Source organism: Aotus nancymaae, unplaced genomic scaffold (assembly GCF_030222135.1).
Source record: "Aotus nancymaae isolate 86718 unplaced genomic scaffold, 86718_ANA_hifiasm-v0.15.2.pri h1tg000038l, whole genome shotgun sequence".
NCBI classification, from domain to species: domain Eukaryota; kingdom Metazoa; phylum Chordata; class Mammalia; order Primates; family Aotidae; genus Aotus; species Aotus nancymaae.
The window spans coordinates 758180-777332 of record NW_026988452.1 but is presented as its reverse complement, the minus strand read 5'-3'; the positions used below and the strand labels follow the sequence as shown (position 1 = coordinate 777332).

Sequence of the window (19153 nt, the reverse complement as noted above, 5' to 3'; positions counted from 1 at the left end):
CTTGGCTCACTGCAACCTCTGCTTTCTGAGTTCAAGGGATTTTCCTGCCTCAGCCTCCTGAGTAGGAACTGGGACTATAGACGCCTGCCATCACGCCCAGCTAATTTTTGTATTTTTAGTAGAGACCGGGGGTGGGGGTGGGGTCTTACCATATTGGCCAGGCTGGTCTCGAACTCCTGACCTTGTCATCTGCCCGCCTCAGCCTCCCAAAGTGCTGGGATTACAGGCTTGAGCAACCGCGCCTGGCATAAGTTGAATTTTCTATGACCAGATAAATTTGTGAGTGAAAGTAGCCAGCGTTGGTTGCTGTTATGGCAGCAGTAAATTTCACTTCACCGTAAGTGTGTTCTCTCTGCTTTTTTGTGGTGCTTTAGTGTAGTATGAGCACTTATACAAGAGCCAAAATAATACAAACTTGGTCACTTAATTCTCTAAAAAGAAAGATTGGTCCATACCTTGAGAGGCTAGTTTTAGGGTTCATTGGGATGCACGTTAACAGATCATGCATCTCTGCTAGAACAAGCAGCCAGTAGTACTCTTCCTGTGAGAAACCTTTAATTTTCAGCTGCTGTCTGAATTAAAACAGTAGAGTACAGTAGTCACTGAACTTTCATAGACTAGCATTTAAGAAGTATGATTAATACAACATAGTATAACTGGAGACAGTGTACAGATATTGGGGAAACGCTGAAGCAAAGCCTCAGGTTTTATAAGAATATGAAAGTATATGTGTCTTGAAATTATTTATTAAATTTGTGCTGTTTTGCCCCAGGAATTTGTATTTACTTAACATGAGGTTGGCTATTGGGATATTTGAACTTACCCTTTCCTTCAAAAAGTTGCATTTGTGTTTTCATTTTGAGATTTTTTTTTAAAGGTGTGTTTCTGATGGTTAGAATGTTAAATCTGTGTATACTACAATTTAAGAACTTTTGATTTAGCTCTACCGAGAACTTAGGAAGGAGTAACTGGGATGAAAAAGGTGAGATCTGTGATAGTTGAGTGAGGTGGTTTTTTTTTTGTTGTTGTTGTTGTTGTTGTTTTGAGATGGAGTTTTGCTCTTGTTGGCCAGGCTGGAGTGCAATGATGTGATCAGCTCACTGCAACCTCCGCCTCCCATGTTCAAGTGATTCTCCTACCTCAGCCTCCCGAGTAGCTGGGATTACATGCATGTGCCACCATGCCAGGCTAATTTTTTGTATTTTTAGTGTAGACGGGGTTTCACTGTGTTGGTCAGGCTGGTCTCAAACTCCTGACCTCAGGTGATCCGCCGGCCCTGGCCTCCCAAAGTGCTAGGATTACAGGCATGAGCCACCCCACCCAGCTGAGTGAGCTTTTCAAGTTTGAGAGACAGCAGAGCTAGCAGAGACAAGGGTAGAGATTATGAGTTGATGGAAAAGTATGTACTTGTTCCTGCTTCAGAGTGAGGAGGGAGGGGAGATGTTCAGACCGTAACAGAAAGGTGGGTATTTGATTCTTTGTCCCAACCACCATCCAAATCATGTAAAGATAGGGCTTTATATAGTCCTACCAAGGAACTGCCTAGATCATGTAGGTAGGTCCGTGTGGCTGAAGGGAATGGTATAGAAGTGAGATGAGAGTAGAGGGATATAAAATGGGAGAGGTCAGGAACAAATCTTGTATGCAGCTTAAGAGGGATTAAAATTTTTCCAATCAGCAACACTGGACTGTTGAAATAGGGAGACAGACAATCAAGCTTACATTATTTTGCAGTGTTGAAGGCACATCCGGCCCTCCATATCCGTGGGTTCCATATTGGTGAGTTTAGCCTATGTATTGAAAATATTCAGGGAAAAGGCTGGGTGCAGTGGTGCATGCCTGTAATCTCAGCACTTTGGGAGGTGGGCAGATTACCTGAGGTCAGGAGTCAAGACCAGCCTGGCCAACATGGCAAAACCCCTTTCTTCTAAAAATACAAATATTAGCCAGGTATGGTGGTGGATGCCTGTTATCCGAGCTAGTTGGGAGGCTGAGGCAGAAGGATCACTTAAACCTGGAGATGGAGGTTTGCAGTGAGTGAAGATCGCACCATTGCACTCCAGCGTGGGCAACAGAGTGAGATTCTGTCTTAAAAAAAAAAAAAAAAAGGAAACAATATTCAGGGAAAAAGAAAACATTGTTGCATCTCTACTGAACAGTATAGACTTTTCTGTTTGTCATTCTCTATAGTATAACAACTGTTTACATTGTATTAGGTACAATGTAATAGCATTATTATTATACATTGTATTAGGCATAAAACGTAGGTATGTGTATTAGGTACAATGTATAGTATAACAACTGTTTACAGCGTATCAAGTACAGTGTAATAACATTTACATTGTATTAGGTGCTATAAGTAATCTAGAGATGATTTAAAGTGTAGATTGTTTGCAAATACTGTACCATTTTATATGAAGAACTTGAACATTCTCAAATTTTGGTATACTTGGGCGGTCACGGAACCAATTCCCCATGGACACGGGAGGGATGACTGTATATCAAAAGGAGCCAAGAGGAGTGAGTACAGTAATTCATGTAAGAGATGTTGAGGGCTTGAACTAAGACGGTAGCAGTGGACATAGAAGAGGTTGGATAGAAGTGGTATTAACTAGAAGGAACTATAGGTCTTTTTGGTTAACTGATGGAATTTCCACTTGGAGGAGAAAGAAAAGTCTAAGAATGTTTCTTAAACTTGAGTAATGTATGAAGCTCTTTTAAAGGAAAAGCCTTCCTGGTCCTGTGTAACTTAAATTACTGTATATACGCAGATCCCAACTGAAAGGCAATTGTTTTTCTCTAATTTCCAAAAAAAAAAAAAAAAGGATATTTGTGGTAGGTTAGTGTACAAATCAACAAAGTAACATTTCTGGTGATTTCTGCACGCATGAACTAGATGAGGGGAAGATGAGGAGGATAAGGGCGTTGCGAGCATGTAATCTTGTTTCACTGTAGCAGACTGTGTAGGATGGGGAAGAAGAAAGGCAAAGCCAGAGAAATAAGCTGAGGCTTTCCGGATCATAAAGACTTGAATTTATACTGTGGCATCAGAAGAAAGCCATTAAGGGATTCTAAACTGGAAGATGATATATTAAGACTTATACTTGGAACATATCTTCCACAGCAAGGTGGGAAATGGAGTAAGATCAGTTAGGAGCTTATAGAAGTAATCAAGGTAACTGTTAAGGACTTGCCTTAGAGACGGTGGTAATGCAGAAGAGAAAACGAATGGAGACATTAAGAGGAGAGTTAGCACTCCCATTTCTTGTATTAAGGATAGTGTAGAGTGATAATATAGATAACCCTGCTGCTGAGAAAAGAAGTGCTGAATAAAGTATGTATTTAAAAAATTTTTTTAGGCCTGGCGTGATGACTCATGCCTGTAATCCCAGCACTTTGGGGAGGCTGAGGCAGGTGGATCACCTGAGGTCAGGAGTTCAAGACCAGCCTGGCCAACATGGCAAAACCTTGTCTCTACTAAAAACACATTAGCTGGGCATGGTGGCGGGCACCTGTAATCCCAGCTACTTGGGAGGCTGAGACAGAAGAATCACTTGAACCTGGGAAGTGGAGGTTGCAGTGAGTCAAGATTGCACCATTGCACTCCAACCTGGGTGACAAGAGTGAAACTCTTTCTCAAAAAAAAATAATTATAATAATAATTTTAAAAAAATACATTGTTGGGTCAGGTATGGTGACTCACGCCTGTAATCCCAGCACTTTGGGAGGCCAAGGAAGGTGGATCATGAGTTCAAGAGATCCAGACGATCCTGGCCAAGATGGTGAAACCCAGTCTCTACTAAAAATACAAAAATTAGCTGGGTGTGGTGGTGCACACATGTAGTCCCAGCTACTTGGGGGGATGAGGCAGGAGAATCACTTGAGGCCTGTAGTCCCAGCTACTCAGGAGGCTGAGGCAGGAGAATCGCTTCAACCCGGGAGGTGGAGGTTGCAGTGAGCTGTGATTGCACCACTGCACTCCAGCCTGACAACAGAGCGAGACTTCGTCTCGTCTCAAATCAAAACAAAACAAAACAAAATTATTGGCTGACAGCAGGCTAAAAATGAAGAATGCATATGTTAGCTACCTTTAAAGCAGGTCTGGTGGAATCTGTCCGCACTGGATGGCTTTAAACTTCCCTTTTGGTAGACTCATGGGTCACAGGAAACAGTGCTTAGGGCCTTGCCAAGAAGGAAAGGGGTCTGAAAGAACGCCCCTCCCCTTCATGAAGCAGAGAGTAGTTGGTTTCCACCTTGGCAGTGGGGAGGGGATGTATGGAGATGAAGATCTTCACAGAGAATTTATAACAAGGATTGTTACAGTCACATTTCCCATGTGGTCTTGAAAAACTTCCAAGTCCAAAATATATTTAAAGTGGTCTCTGTTTGGTAGTGCCCGTGGGTGCCTTGCAAAGTCTGTCAGATCATCCTCTTAGGAGGAAATGTACCTTCAACCCCAGGCTTCAAAATTCTACAGATTAAAATTCCAAGGCACATGAGATCACAGTAAAAAAAAAATCACAAATCACACATAAACTGTGGCACAGTGAGTAAGATCCAGCAGGAACAAGAGACAGTGACCAATAGAGACTGTAGAAAATTTATATTTTCCCTTAGTAATTCCAGTAAGTTTGGTTAATATATTTGAAGAAATGAAAGATTGAAATAGGAGTATGAATTAAGGATCTCTAAAACATGATCAGGCAGATAAAGATGTCAACAAAAACGGAACTTCTAGTTATAAAAAATTAGCTGAAATCAAAAGCTCAGTGAGCAAATAAAGAAACAATTGGCACAGCTAAAGGGATAACGTGTGAACTGGAAGATAGCATTGAAGATATCGCCCACAATGCACCAGAGAGAGCTAAAGAGACAATATGCATATGAAAGAAAGGTTGAGACATAAAAGTTGGAGTGAAGGATTGTAGCATACCTCTAATTGGAGTTACAGAGGAAATAAGTGTGAATGGAGGGGTGAGGCAGTGGTCAAATAGAAATTACTGGGAGTTTTTCAGAATTGATAAAAAATAATCTTCAAGTGGCAGAAGTCCAGTGAACCCCAAGGAAGATAAATAAAATCACCCCTGACAAATCAGTGAAATTGCAGAAGGCTAGAGACAGAGGGCCTTAAAAGCAACTGGAGAGAAACAACAGATTGCTTTAAAAACATTTTTCTTTAGTCTGGCAACTGATTTCCCAGCAGCAACAACAGAAGCCAGAGGACATTGGAATGCTGTCTTCTGTATTCTGAGAGAAAATAGCTGTCAGCTTTGAAATGGCATACCCAATAAAACTGTCAGGAATGACAGCAAAATACAGACATTTTCAGACAAGTGGAAGAGCATTTACCACCAACGGAAGGAGATTCTAAGGGACATGATTCAGATAGAAGAAAAATCATCCCAAATGGAAAGCTTGAGGTGCCTTTTAGTGGCCATAAAATATTCAATTTACATTCTATTATTAGACATTTATGTTGTTTCCAACTTTTCGATATAAACTGAAACTATGCTGGACATGTGTATGAACATGTTTATGCATATCATATTTTATGTAGATTTTATTTTCTTTTGACTAGAAGCCCAAATTACTGAGTCAAAAAAGGAATGATTATTTTTGTTTCTGGAATACATGTTGTAAAATTGTTTTAAAGGACCTCACCAATTTACATTTCATTTAGCAGACTGTTAGCTTTACTTTATTTACAAATGAGTAAGTTTGTGATAAGGACATTTTTAAATGATGAAGATTGACATTTCTTACCAGATTTTGACTTAGTTATGTCTTAGACAAAAATGATCCATCTCTCTTTGCCATTGGTATTAAAGATGCTTTTTTTTTTTGAGACAAAGTCTTGCTCTGTCGCCCAGGCTGGAGTGCAGTGGTGCGACCTCTCACTGCAGCCTCTGCTTCCCCTCCTGGGTTCAAGCAGTTTTCCTGCCTCAGCCTCTCAAGTAGCTAGTATTACAGGTGTGCGCCACCACATCCAGCTAATTTTTGTATTTTTAGTAGAGATTGGATTTTACCATGTTGATCAGGCTGGTCTCAAATTCCTGACCTTGTGATCTGCCTGCATCGGCCTCTCAAAGTGCTGGGACTACAGGCGTGGATCCACCGAGCCCAGCCTGATGCTTTCTTTTTAACAGGAACAGAAATGCTAACTGGAATGTATTCTTTCTAACAAAGCATTTCTAGCTTTCTAGAATGTAGTCTTTCATTTTTCTTTATCTTTTTCCAGCTTGTTCCCAAATATATACTTGGGCCATTTAAATAAACGGCAAAGAAAAAGAAAAAAAATGCTTTATTTAGTTGTTGTTGGTCTTTTTTCTTTCTTTTTTCTTTTTTTGAGACAGAGTTTTGCTCTTATTGCCCAGGCTGGAGTGCAGTGGTGTGATCTCGGATCACTGCAGTCTCTGCTTCCCGGGTCCTCCCAGGTTTAAGCAGTTTTCCTGCCTCAGCCTCCTGAGTAGCTGGGAGTATAGGCACGTGCCACCATGCCCAGCTAATTTTGTGTTTTTATTAGAGACAGAGTTTCTCCATGTTGGTCAGGCTGTTCTCAACTCCCAACCTCAGGTGATCCGCCTGCCTCGGCCTCCCAAAGTGCTGGCATTGCAGGCGTGAGCCACTGCGCCCAGCCTAGCTTTTGTTTTATTATGAAGGATGATTACTCTTTAATGCCGCTACATTCTTTCCTAGCTTTGTGTATTTTTACGTCAAGAATGTGTACATTTTTTCTAGCTCTGTGTATTTCACAATGCAAAAGTAACAAATAAGTTTAAGAAAAGAAAGTCATTCATTCCAAAAGGGAAAAATACTATTAATTTACTTGGGAATTTTAATATGAGCTGAATTTAAGAGGTTGTCTCTTTTTTTTTAACGTTTTTCCTGTCTTTTTACTGTTTCAGGTGCAAGTGAAAGTGTAGGAAAACATATGCTTGAAGCGTGCAACAATAATCTGGAAATGGCAGTCACTATGTTTTTGGATGGTGGAGGAATCGCTGAAGAGCCCAGTACCAGCTCAGCAAGTGTCTCTACTGTCAGACCACACACAGAGTATGAATTTATTATGTGTTGTCAGGAGCTGTCCATTGCCTAAATTAAGTAGTTGCATTTTTATCAAAGCTAGTTCAGTTCTCTCGTTCTGAAATAAATGAAAGGCTGAAAGCCTCTGAAAGTATCAAGTGGAAATATTTGTAGTTACATACTTTAAATTCTTTAGAGTACTGTCTTGCCTTATTTAATCCTCAAAGGAACCATATAGGCTCTGTGAAGTCGGGGAGGTGGGGTTGGTGGGAGTGTGTGGTGCTGCTCTGCTAGGATTGGCCTATGGCAGCAGCAAACAAACAAACAAACACGTTATTGGATGGCACTATCAACATTTACCAATAAGGAAGCAGAGGCATAGCCTTTCCCTAAGCTACACAGCAATTAAAGCAGTAAAGCCCAATAAAGCTCAGATTTCCCAATTTTAGATTTTTCTACATTGTCACAGAAATGTTTTGAGTTGCTATGAAAATGCTTGAAGATAATTCTAGTCCTTTATTCCTTAGTTAAATGTAGTTAATCAGTAGAAGCATCTTCAGCATATTTGAAACTGTAATATATAGAAAATAGTAATAAGCAGTGAAGAGACTTGGTGTCTTTGCCATTAATAATTTATACCCATGAGAGTTTGAAGTAAATAACTGTTGGGCAAAACTCCAGCAGTCTTTGGAAAACATGAGATACGCACCTTGCTCAAGGGAAAGCCATTAATTTTTGAAACAAAAATTTTTAAAGGTCCTCAAGACTTCAGTGCTCATAGCTTTTTATAAGTCTCATTGTTTACAACATGAGATGTTAAACAAGAGGAATCCTTTTAAATAGGAATAGGCAAAAGACCAGGATTTTAGTTCTACTAAATTAGAGATAAATTTAAAAAGCCAGATCGCATGCACACATAATTGTTTCTTTAATTAATCTAGTTCCAGATTCCAGAATAATTGTTTTCTCATGAAGTACAAACTTTAGAGATCATTACTAATACCTTAAAAAATTTTTCTGGCCCGGCGCAGTGGCTCATGCATGTAATCCTAGCACTTTGGCAGGCCGAGACGGGCAGATCACCTGAGGTTAGGAGTTCAAGACCAGCCTGGCCAACATGATGAAACCTCGTCTCTTCTAAAAATACAAAAATTAGCTGGGTGTGTTGGCGCCAACCTGTAATCCCAGCTACCCGGGAGGCTGAGGCATAAGAATTGCTTGAGCCCAGGAGGCGGAGGTTGTAGTGACCAGAGGTCACGCCTCTGCACTCCAGCCTGGGTGACACAGCAAGAAAGACTCTGTCTCAAAAAAATAAATAAATAAAAATAATATTGTATAGTTTTCTTCTGTTCATGTTGGCCATGTATTTCACTCCCAGTATAGCTCAGACTTTTAACAGAAATCAGTATAAATCTAATTTTTTTTTTTTTAAAAAGTCCGGGCACAGTGGCTCATGCCTGTAATTCTAGTACTTTGGGGAGGCTGAGGCAGGAGAATGTGTTGAGCCCAGGTGTTTGAGAGCAGCTTGGGCAATATAGCAAAACCCCGTTCTCTACAAAAAACATCCAAAACTCAGTTGCGTGTGGTGGTGTGGGGCTGTAGTCCCAACTACGTGGGAGGCTGAGGTGGGAGTATCACCTGAGCCTGGGAGGTGGAGGTTGCAGTGAACCATGATTGTGCCACTGCACTCTAGCCTGAGTGACACAGAGTGAGACCTGTCTCAAATAAATAAATACAAAGAAAAAAACACCTAATACATAAACTTGAATAGCAAATATTCATGGTTGATTTGGGAGAGCCTATCTGGCCTCATTGTATAACACATGTGTTCTCAATTGTGTTTAACAATAGTTTTTTCGTTTTGTTTTGTTTTTGAGACAGAGTCTCACTCGTCACCAGACTGGAGTGCAGTGGCGCGATCTCGGCTCACTGCAACCTCCACCTCCCGGGTTCAAGCAGTTCTCCTGCCTCAGCCTCCCAGGTAGCTAGGACTCCAGGTGCATGCCACCACGCCCAGCTAATTTTTTTTGTATTTTTAGTAGAGACAGGGTTTCACCATGTTGGCCAGGATGGTCTCGATCTCTTGACCTCATGATCCACCTGCCTCGGCCTCCCAAAGTGCTGGGATTACAGGCTTGAGCCACTGCGCCCGGCCAACAATAGTTTTGATAAATGAATACCCTTTCCTACTGAATTACCCTGAACTTGGCTTAGACAGTTTATATTGCCAATTGATTAACATTTGATAATGGCTTCTAATTCCTAAAGTATAATTTTCTGTATTTACTTTACTTTTTTCTGCTCCATCCTTCCATTCTTGGTAGCTGACAATCTTGGTACAGATACCTTCAGATAATGTAGTAATCAAGTCTTTTCATGTAAGGACAACTGTACTACTTAATCCACCCCTCTAATTGATGTATTTCATCAGATTAAAGTTTGTTTAAAGAACAACTGAGATGAGGCAATTATATATAATAACAGTAACAAAAAAGTGAGGTATAACAATAATGGAAAGTTTTGTTTAGGTAAAAATGTCTTTTAAGTTCTTAGTTTTCTTTTTTTTTTTTTTAATTGAGACGGGGTTTCACCATGTTGGTCAGGATGGTCTCGATCTCTTGACCTTGTGATTCGTCCACCTCTGCCTCCCAAAGTGCTGGGATTACAGGTGTGAGCCACTACATCCGGCCTAAGTTCTTAGTTTTCTTAAGATAATGTTCTTAAGATAGTTAATAAGCCTTTTTCTTTTTCTTTCTTTTCTTTCCTTTTTTTTTTTTTTTTTTGAGACAGAGTCTTGCTTTGTTGCCCAGGCTGGAGTACAATAGCGCAGTCTTGGCTTACTGCAACCTCTGCCTCCCGGGTTCAAGCAATTCTCCTGCCTCAGCCTCCTGAGTAGGTGAGATTACAGGCGTCCACCACCATGCCTGCCTATTTTTTGTGTTTTTAGTAAAGATGGGGTTTCACCAAGTTGGCCAGGCTGGTCTTGAACTCCTGACCTTGTGATCTGCCCACCTTGACCTCCCAAAGTGCTGGGATTACAGGCGTGAGCCTCTGTGCCTGGACACTCTCTCTTTTTTTAAACACAGTCTTGCTCTGTCACTCAGGCTAGGGTATAGGGGTGTGATCTCTGCTAACTGCTCTTGGTTCACTGCAACTTCTGCCTCCCAGGTTCAAGCAACCTCAGCCCCTCAAGTAGCTGGGACTATAGGTGCATGCTACCATGCCTGGCTAATTTTTGTATTTTTTATAAAGATGGGGTTTTGCTATGTTCCCTAGGCTGGACTTGAACTCCTGAGCTCAAGCAATCCAACTGCCTTGGCCTCTCAAAATGCTAGGATTGCAGGTTGCCTGTCCAGCCCATTTCCTTTTGATGAAAGGATTGACAGAGCTGCCTCTTATAGATGTATTGTGTCTTTCTTCAGATTATTGAAATTTTACGTGTGAGTAGTAGGAAAGAGTGCTTAACATAATTTTGAATTGCCATTTTATTCTTTAGTCACTTGGTTTATTGGAGGTTTCTTTTCTCTAACTGGTGGTTCTTTGATTGCAGGATGTTAGTATTGTTAACAAATGAGTATTCCTACTTCATTTCATAAAGGATGTTTTGGAGTTCCAACTCTTAAATATCAAAAACAAGATCTTAAGCTTAGTTACTACTGTTCAGAACACCTGAATGAAAATCATTAGGCCTAACATAAATTTATGTGGAACTTACATGCTTATATAATAATATTTATTATAAGTGAGAAGATATGAATTAAGAAGTTACTGTTTGCTGTGAAAATTAATCAGCAAAGTTCAATACTTGAGTTACAGCTATAAAATAAACTAATATGGCTGGGCGTGGTGGCTCACGCCTGCAATCCAAGCACTTTGGAGGCCAAGGTGGGCAGATCACCAGAGGTCAGGATTTCAAGACCAGCCTGACCAACATGGTGAAACCCCATCTTTATTAAAAAAAAAAAAGAAAAATTAAAAAAAAAACATATTTCTCTCTCTCTCTTTCTCTTTTTCGCTCTCTCTCCCTCTCTCTCTTTTCTCTCTCTCTCTCTCAGAGATGAGGTTTTGGTATATTGCCAAGGCTGGTCTCAAACTCCTGGGCTCAATTGAGCCTCCCGCCTCCTCTCCCAAAGTGCTGGGATTACGGGCATGACCCACTATGCCCAGCCTAAAATAAACTAATCTTTAAAGGCACACACAATTTTTATAGTACATCTAAATGAGTTTTTTCTTACTGGAAGAGATGGATTATCAATAAACCCTGTGAATGTAAACTTTGAAGATAATAGGTTTTTAAAAGATGAGTAATTACTTTTTTTGTTCTATATATTGGGATCTTTTTAGTAAATAATTCAAGGTCATACCTGTTAGCCTTTCATAATTACCGCGAAATGTCTAACTAAACCATTTGAGCTCTGTGTGCCAGGCACTCTTCCGCTTCAGCTTTATGTGGAGACCATCTAAAGCTCATTCATAGCCGGACGCAGTAGCTCACGCCTGTAATCCTAGCACTTTGGGAGGCTGAGGTGGGTGGATTGCCTGAGCTCAAGAGTTCGAGACCAGCCTGGCCAACATGGCATGACCCTGTCTCTACTAAAAATATGAAAAAAATTAGCCAGGCGTGATGGTGTATACATGTAGTCCCAGCTACTAGGGAGGCTGAGGCGTGACATTCGCTTTAACTTGGGAGGTGGAGGTTGCAGCGAGCCAAGATCGTGCCAGTCCACTCCAGCCTGGGTGACAGAGTGAGATGCTATCTGCCTCCCCTCCCAAAAAACAACAGAAAACCTATTTATCATCATTACTATGCTTCTAAAAGTCACTGAGTTAATTTGAATGCATTCACAGTAATTACAGAAATCAAACAGATATCAGAAAACAGTTTTCATTTTTTATTTTTCCATTTTTTTTAATAGAGAAGAAGTTCGTGCCCCAATTCCTCAAAAGCAAGAAATACTGGTGGAACCAGAACCATTATTTGGTGGTAAGTTCACTTTTTTCCCTTAGTTTTATTTGATTTTATTCTTTAGGATTTTAATGAAACCATCAAAAGATGTGAGGGCTTGTTCGGAGACTGTTACAAGGGGAGTCTCAAGTCTTATCTTGTTTTTTATAGTCCTGTCAAGAAAGTTGCACAGTTGACTCACAAAGAGTGAAGCAGTTGTTAAAAATTGGTATTTGTTGGAAAAGGCGAAAAGGAGGAACATTAGCAAAAAGAATTGCTGCCGTGTAATGGGAGCGAATCATGATAAAAGATTCTGGTTCTTTTTATTTTCTGGATACCTACTTGACTGCCATGTCCTTACTGTCTAGCTGTGCCTTACTTTCTCTCTTAATTTCTAGATGTGCTATTCCTATTTTGAATAAAGGACACAGTAACCCCTAATTGATGTAAAAAGTTGTGATATTAGTCTGGGTAGAGACTGGTGATAGAGAACGGGACATTTAATCAGCTTGATTTATAGTTAAATAAGTACTTATTTCCCTTTTGTAAGCCAAAGAGTTTAGGTGTTAATAATGGGTTTATATAGAAGAAATAGATGGAATTATAATCTGGTGGGCAGACCAAGACAGATAACTGTATATAGTATGTACTGAGAACAGTTCTGCAGAGAAATACTTTGCATTGAGGTGGCTCACACCTGTAATCCCAGCACTTTGGTAGGCTGAGGTGGGCAAATCACTTGAGGCCAGGAGTTCAAGACCAGCCTGGCCAACATGTCAAAATCCCGTCTCTACTTACAATACAAAAATGTGCTAGGCATCGTAGCACACGCCTGTAATCCCAGCTGCTTGGGAGGCTGAGGCACTAGAATTGCTTAAACTGGGAGGCTGAGGTTGCAGCGAGCCAAGATCATGCCACTGCACTCCAGTCTTTTCGGCAGAGTAAGACTCTGTCTCAAAATAAAGAAATAAAGTTGAGTACAAGAGACATATGTAAATTTTTTAACCTCCAACTTTTATTTTAGGTGCAGGTTTGTTACATGGGTAAATTGCACGTTCCATGGGTTTGGTGTACAGATTATCACTCAGGTAATGAGCATAGTACCTGATAGGTCATCCTTCCTTTCTTCCTTCTCTCCCTCCCTTCCTCCCTCCCTCCCTCCCTCCCTTCCTCCCTCCCTCCTTCCCTCCTTCCCTCCTTCCTTCCTTCCTTCCTTCCTTTCCTCCCTCCCTCCCTCCCTCCTTCCTTCCTCCCTCCTTCCCTCCCTCTTTCTTTCTTTCTCTCTCTCCCTCTCTCTCTCTCCCTTCCCTTCCCCTCCTCTCTCTCTCCTTCCCTCCCTTCCCCTCCCTTCTCCCCTTCCTCTCTCCTTTCTCCTCTCTTCTCTTCCTCTTCCTCTCTTCTCTTCTCACTATGTTGCCCAGGCTGGTCCCAAACTCCTGGGCTCAAGCGATCCTCTGGCCTCAACCTCTCAAAGTGCTGGGAGTGAGCCACCACGCCTGGCCTGTAGGTTTTTTTTCCCAATCATTACCTCCTCTCGCCTTCCACCCTCAAGTAGGCCCTGGTGTCTGTTCCCTTCTTTGTGTCCATGTGTACTCAGTGTCTAGCTCTCTCTTAACAAGAACATGCGGTATTTGGGTTTCTGTTCCTGCATTAATTCACGTAGGATAATATATGTGTAGCTTCATCGGTAAACGAAGATGGAGAAGGAGATACAGGTTGTAACAAAAGGATGAATGAAATTATATGTATGCCTTTTGATTTGATAAAGCACCTTAGCTGAGAGTTTTTATAAGATAAACGTTTTTAACTTAGCTGCTTTGATGTTTATTATAGCATAAAAAAAGAATATACCGTTGAGATTCAGAAGTAAAAGGCAAGAGGAAAGCTGTAAGGTCTGAATTCTGCAGTGTGACAATGTGCTTTCCAGACCATCAATTCAGATAGTCGTTAAGATGTTAATATATCAGGTGTAATAAAGCATTGTTCTTTATTTTTAAGAACATAATTGGAAAATTTTGCTCCAATAGTTTTGGAGCAAAAGAGTCATACCCTTGAAAGCTTTACCTTCTCTTCTTACAAGGAATAATACAGGGTCTTTGAGCAGGTAGGACTATAAAAAGTAAAGTCTGTGCCATCTTGCTTTCGAACAGAGGCAAAAGAATTCCATTTGAGAGCCCCACTTTACTTTCTCTCTCTCTCTCTCCCTCTCTTTTGTTTTACAGAGATGGGGTCTCTCCAGGCTGGAGTGCAGTGATGGAATCCTAGCTCACTGTAGCCTCAAAATCCTGGGCTCAAGGATTCCTCCCACCTCAGCCTTCTATAGGTGCATGCCAACATGCCTGGCTAATTTGCTTTGTTGTTGATTTTTGTTTTTTTGTTTTTGAGAAGAGGGAGTCTCACTCTGTCCCTCATGCTGGAGTGCAGTGGAACAATCTTGGCTCACTGCAGCCTCCCACCTCCCAGGTTCAAGTGATTCTCCGTCCTCAGACTCCCAAAGTGCTGGGATCACAGGCGTGAGCCTCTGCGCCTGGCCTGTTTTGTTTTGTTTTGTTTTGTTTTGTTTTGTTTGTGAGACAGGGCCTTGCTATGTTGCCCTGGCTGCTGTTGAACTGATCTCAGGCAATCCTCCCGCCTTGGCCTTGGCCTCCCAAAACACTGGGGTTATGGGCATGAGCCACTACACCTGGCTTTTTTATTTTACTGCTTTCTTTCTTTTTTATCTCTGAGTTGATGTACAGTTAGGAGGACAATGAGAATGACTTTATACAGTTAGGAAGTCATTCTTACCTTTCATTATTAAACTTGAATCTTTAGAGAACTGTTTGCTTAAGGCTGTTACACTGTTAATTTAAATCACAGTTCAGGTGTGGTCTCACGTCCCTAACACCCTTTCAGGTTGTCTGTAAAGTTAAAACTTATTACATAATAATACTAAGGGTTTGTTTTGTTTGACCTTCTCTGTTTCCAGTCTGGGCCAGTTCACCCCTCCTTAGGTGACTTGGTGGTCCCCTACTCCCAGGAGATCATTATATTGTCACTGAGCTTAGTTCTTACAGGCCAGAACTCTTAGATTCAAGTGATCTTCCTACCTCAGCCTCCTGAGTAGCTGGGATTATAGGTATGCACTGTTGCAATGGGCATCAAATTATCTTCATTGTGGTGACATTTAGACTGACAGTTCAGAAGCAGTGATGAGTCAGACTGCTGGCATCTTGATTGAATTCATGCAGTAGCTTCATACTGTACCACTAGATAGTGAATTCTTCACTGCCACATACTTGAAGTTTACAAACAAATGTAAAAGGCAGGGCCAGGTGCAGTGGCTCATGCCTCTAATTCCAGTCCTTTGGGATGCTACAGTGGAAGATCACTTGAGATCAGGAGTTGGAGAGCAGCCCAGACAACATAAGAAGACTCTATCTCTACAAAAAATAAAAATAAATTCATTATGTGTAGTGCTGCGCACCTGTAGTCCTAGTTACTTGGGGGTCTGAGGTGGGAGGATTGCTTGAGCTGAGGAGTTCTAGGCTACAGTGACCTATGATCATGCCACTGCACTGAAGCCTGGGTGACAGAGTGAGACCCTGTCTCTAAAAGAAAAATAAATACCACAGGTATAGTGGCTCACGCCTGTAATCTCAACACTTGGGAGGCTGAGGCGGGAGGATTGCTTGAGCCCAGGAGTTTGAGAGCAGCCTGGGCAACTTTTTGAGACCCCAACTGAAAAGAAAAAAAGAAAAAAATTAATTTAAAAAGCAGTTTTCTTTAATAATGTTCTTGATGAAGCGATAAAAATGACTGATTTCATTAAATCTTGACCTTTGAGTGCATAGTTTGAAAATAATGTTTGAAATAGGATGTATGCATAAAGCACTTTGGGATAACTAAGTACTATGATTACCTTAAGGAAAAACACTTGTGTGATTGTTAGAGTAGTGCGCTGAGCTAGGCGCCTTTTTTTCATGGAGCATTGTTTTTACTTGAAAAATCACTGACAAACTGTCAGTTTACACTTTGACAGTTGGAATTTTCTTGAAAATGTGAGTTTGTTAACTTCAATAAAACTGAGAGTGTTTGTTACCAGAGAGGTTTGGCTGAGTGTGGTGACTCACACCTGTAATCCCAACACTTCGGAAGACTGAGGTGGGAGGATGGCTTGTGCCTGGGAGTTCCAGACCAGCCTTGGCTATACAAGGATACCCCATCTCTACAAAAAAATTAAGAAAAAAATTAGCCGGATGTGGTTGCACATGCCTTTAGTCCCAGCTACTCAGGAAGCTGAGGGGTGAGGAGATTGCTTGAGCCTGGGAGGCCAAGGCTGTAATGAGCCATGATTATGCCATGCACTCCAGCCTACTGGTGACAGAGAGACCTTGTCTCAAAAAAATGATAAAAACATTAAAAAAGAGCTTTCAGGCAAAAAACAGAATTTTAGAAAATTTTTTGTACCCACCTTTGTGAGCTTGATACTTTCTCAATACTTGAAGGCTTTCTGATAAGATTAGTGGTGACATTAAACAGATGATTTTTAAAATATTGTATAATGAAACCATTAATATTTTAAATGTTTACATTACTCAGTAAACAAGAATTTTTGAATAATCAATGCATGATACTACAAAATTGCATACAGGTAAAAGATCCATTCAGACTGTGAGATGAATTGTATTAGATGCTTATTGCTGAGTAAAAAATTGTTCCAAAATTAAACTGCCTGAAAAAAACCAAATGGTTATCTCAGTTTCTTTTGGTTAGGAATGTAAGTATGGTCTTTGGTTGGGGTCTCCTACAAGGGTGTGGTCAGCATGTCAGCTGGGCTATCATTCATCTCAAAGCTGAAATGGAAGAGGATCTCCTAAGCTCTTTCATGTGGCTATTGCCTGGGGGCAGCCATTCTTATACAGAGCAAATGAGAGAGCCAGAGCAGGCAGCCCAAGATGGAAGCTACATCTTGTAACATAATCTGGAAGTGAAATCCCATCAGGTCTGCCATATTCTGTTCAGTCCTACTTGTACTCAAGGTAGCCACACACAGGTTAGGAATACTGGGGACAGGGAAAATGGGGGTCTGCCTGGAGACTGCCTACCACATAGTACTGTGGGTTTTAATGCAGCAGTATGAAAAGCTCATGGATAAGATTTCAGATTCCACTTTGCAACTGTCCTCTAAGAAACTACCACTGGTTAAGTACTGGTGTACTGTTAAAGGAGAATGTCCACAATTATCTAAGGCTTTAAAACACTCCTCCCTGCTGGGTATGGTAGCACAGGCATGTAGTCTCAGCTACTCTGGAGGCGGAGGCAGGAGTATGGCTTGAACCCCAGGAGTTCTTGGCTGTAGTGCCCTATGCTCATTGTATGTCTGCACTAAGTTGGGAATCAATATGGTGGCCTGCCAGCAGTGGAGGACCACCAGATGACCTGAGGAAGAGGAATCAGAGCAGTGCCGATCAGTAGTGGGATTGTGCCTGTGAATGGTCACTGCACTTCAGCCTGGGCAACATAGTGAGACCCCAATCTTATAAAACAAGCCCATTCCTCCCGTTTACAATTGCATGTCTGCATGAGGGTAAATTTTAATTTTCTTTCTATACTTGAACTAAAAGAATAGCAGCAGATCTAAAAGAACACAGAAGCAGATCTGAAGACCCAGATGTCTTTCTGAAGCAAATATGAAGAGATACATGGACATGTAAAACGGTGCCGCTCCTCTCACTACAGTTTTTTCTCCACCTGTCCCTCCCCTATTCTGACTTTGAATCTCCTTCTGAATCTCCTTTAGCTCTTTATAGCTCAGTCTCTTTGGCTTCAATGACCAGTACTTCTGTTATGTGGGCAGTAGAGTGAGGACAGAGGACTGATGTTTGCTTGTGGTAGACAGCTTAGAAGAGCCAGGAGACCACATTAAAAAGGCAGGTAGGAGTAACGGTCCCAGGGCTGTGGTCTGAGGAGAGGTTTTTGCTTAGACATAGGGTAAATGGAGGGAAGACAAATGGGAAGAGAGTTACTAGCCCAAGGAGTAAAAGGAGTTGGGTAGAAGGATGGCAGTAAGAGGAACTAGTGAGTGTATCCAGGTCGGGTGCCTTGAAGAGAAGGGGGAATTGGGAAGGGAATATGAAATAATGTAGAATATTGACTAACCTGCCTTTGGTGGTTTAAAAGTAGAAGAAAATTACCTTTTTTGTGCTACCTTTCTAAAATAACATACTTTGTTAGGCAGCTATTCTGTACTCCAGCCTAGAACTTAATGATTATAGTTAAAAAGTATCAGACATCGATCAGTTAAGAATGGAGGGAGAGAGATCCAAGATGGCTGATCACTAGCAGCTCGGGATTGTAGCTCCCAGAGAAAGCGCACAGAACAAGAGGACGCCACACTTTCAGACGAATTTTTGTTACCCGCGGACCAGAAGATTCCCAGCAGAGGAGCCCCACGGGTTGCCAGCGCAACTCTTGTGGCCAACGTGGCGATTTTGCCGGTGCCCCAGCACGGCAGTTCTTGGCGCAGAGTAAACGGGACTGGGTCCCCTTTTGGTCAACGATTGGAGCTCCGGGAAGGCAGAGTCGCCCAGCCAGACCGGAGATTCCCAGGCAGAAAAGCACCACGAATCTTAATGCCGCTGTTGTAGCCGGCGCAGTGGGTTGCTCAGATTTCGGAACCGAGAATCAACAAGTTGGACGTCCACTCATAGACCTAATTTGAAAGTAGGCAATTACAAAGAGGACAGATGGATGAACTCACAATGATGGGAAGAAACCAGCGTAAAAAGGCTGAGAATACCCAAGATCAGAATGCCTCTCCCTCTACAGGGGATCACAGTTCCTCATCAGCAATGGAACAAGGCCTGATGGAGAACAAGTGCATCCCATTAACGGAATTAGGCTTCAGAAAGTGGATAATAAGAAACTTTAGTGAGCTGGGCCGGGCGCGGTGGCTCACGCCTGTAATCCCAGCACTTTGGGAGGCCGAGGCGGGTGGATCATGAGGTCAAGAGATCGAGACCATCCTGGTCAACATGGTGAAACCCCGTCTCTACTAAAAATACAAAAAATTAGCTGGGCACGGTGGTGCGTGCCTGTAATCCCAGCTACTCAGGAGGCTGAGGCAGGAGAATTGCCTGAACCCAGGAGGCGGAGGTTGCGGTGAGCCGAGATCGCGCCATTGCACTCCAGCCTGGGTAACAA

The 19153-nt window shown here is 41.8% G+C and overlaps 1 protein-coding gene across 2 annotated transcripts in view; it reads left to right on the top strand.

Moving 5' to 3' along the window:
• UBXN7 (UBX domain protein 7) overlaps window positions 1-19153 on the top strand; it is a 75598-nt gene that overhangs the window by 16949 nt on the left and 39496 nt on the right. The window contains exons 2-4 of one of the 2 annotated variants that reach the window (XM_064360094.1): window positions 6906-7053; window positions 11940-12007; window positions 12993-13056. In XM_064360094.1, coding sequence (XP_064216164.1) covers window positions 6984-7053; window positions 11940-12007; window positions 12993-13056 — 202 coding nt within the window. In that variant the 5' untranslated portion in view covers window positions 6906-6983. The remainder of the gene's footprint in view (window positions 1-6905; window positions 7054-11939; window positions 12008-12992; window positions 13057-19153) is intronic. The other variant, XM_012460096.2, reaches the window with a different exon arrangement.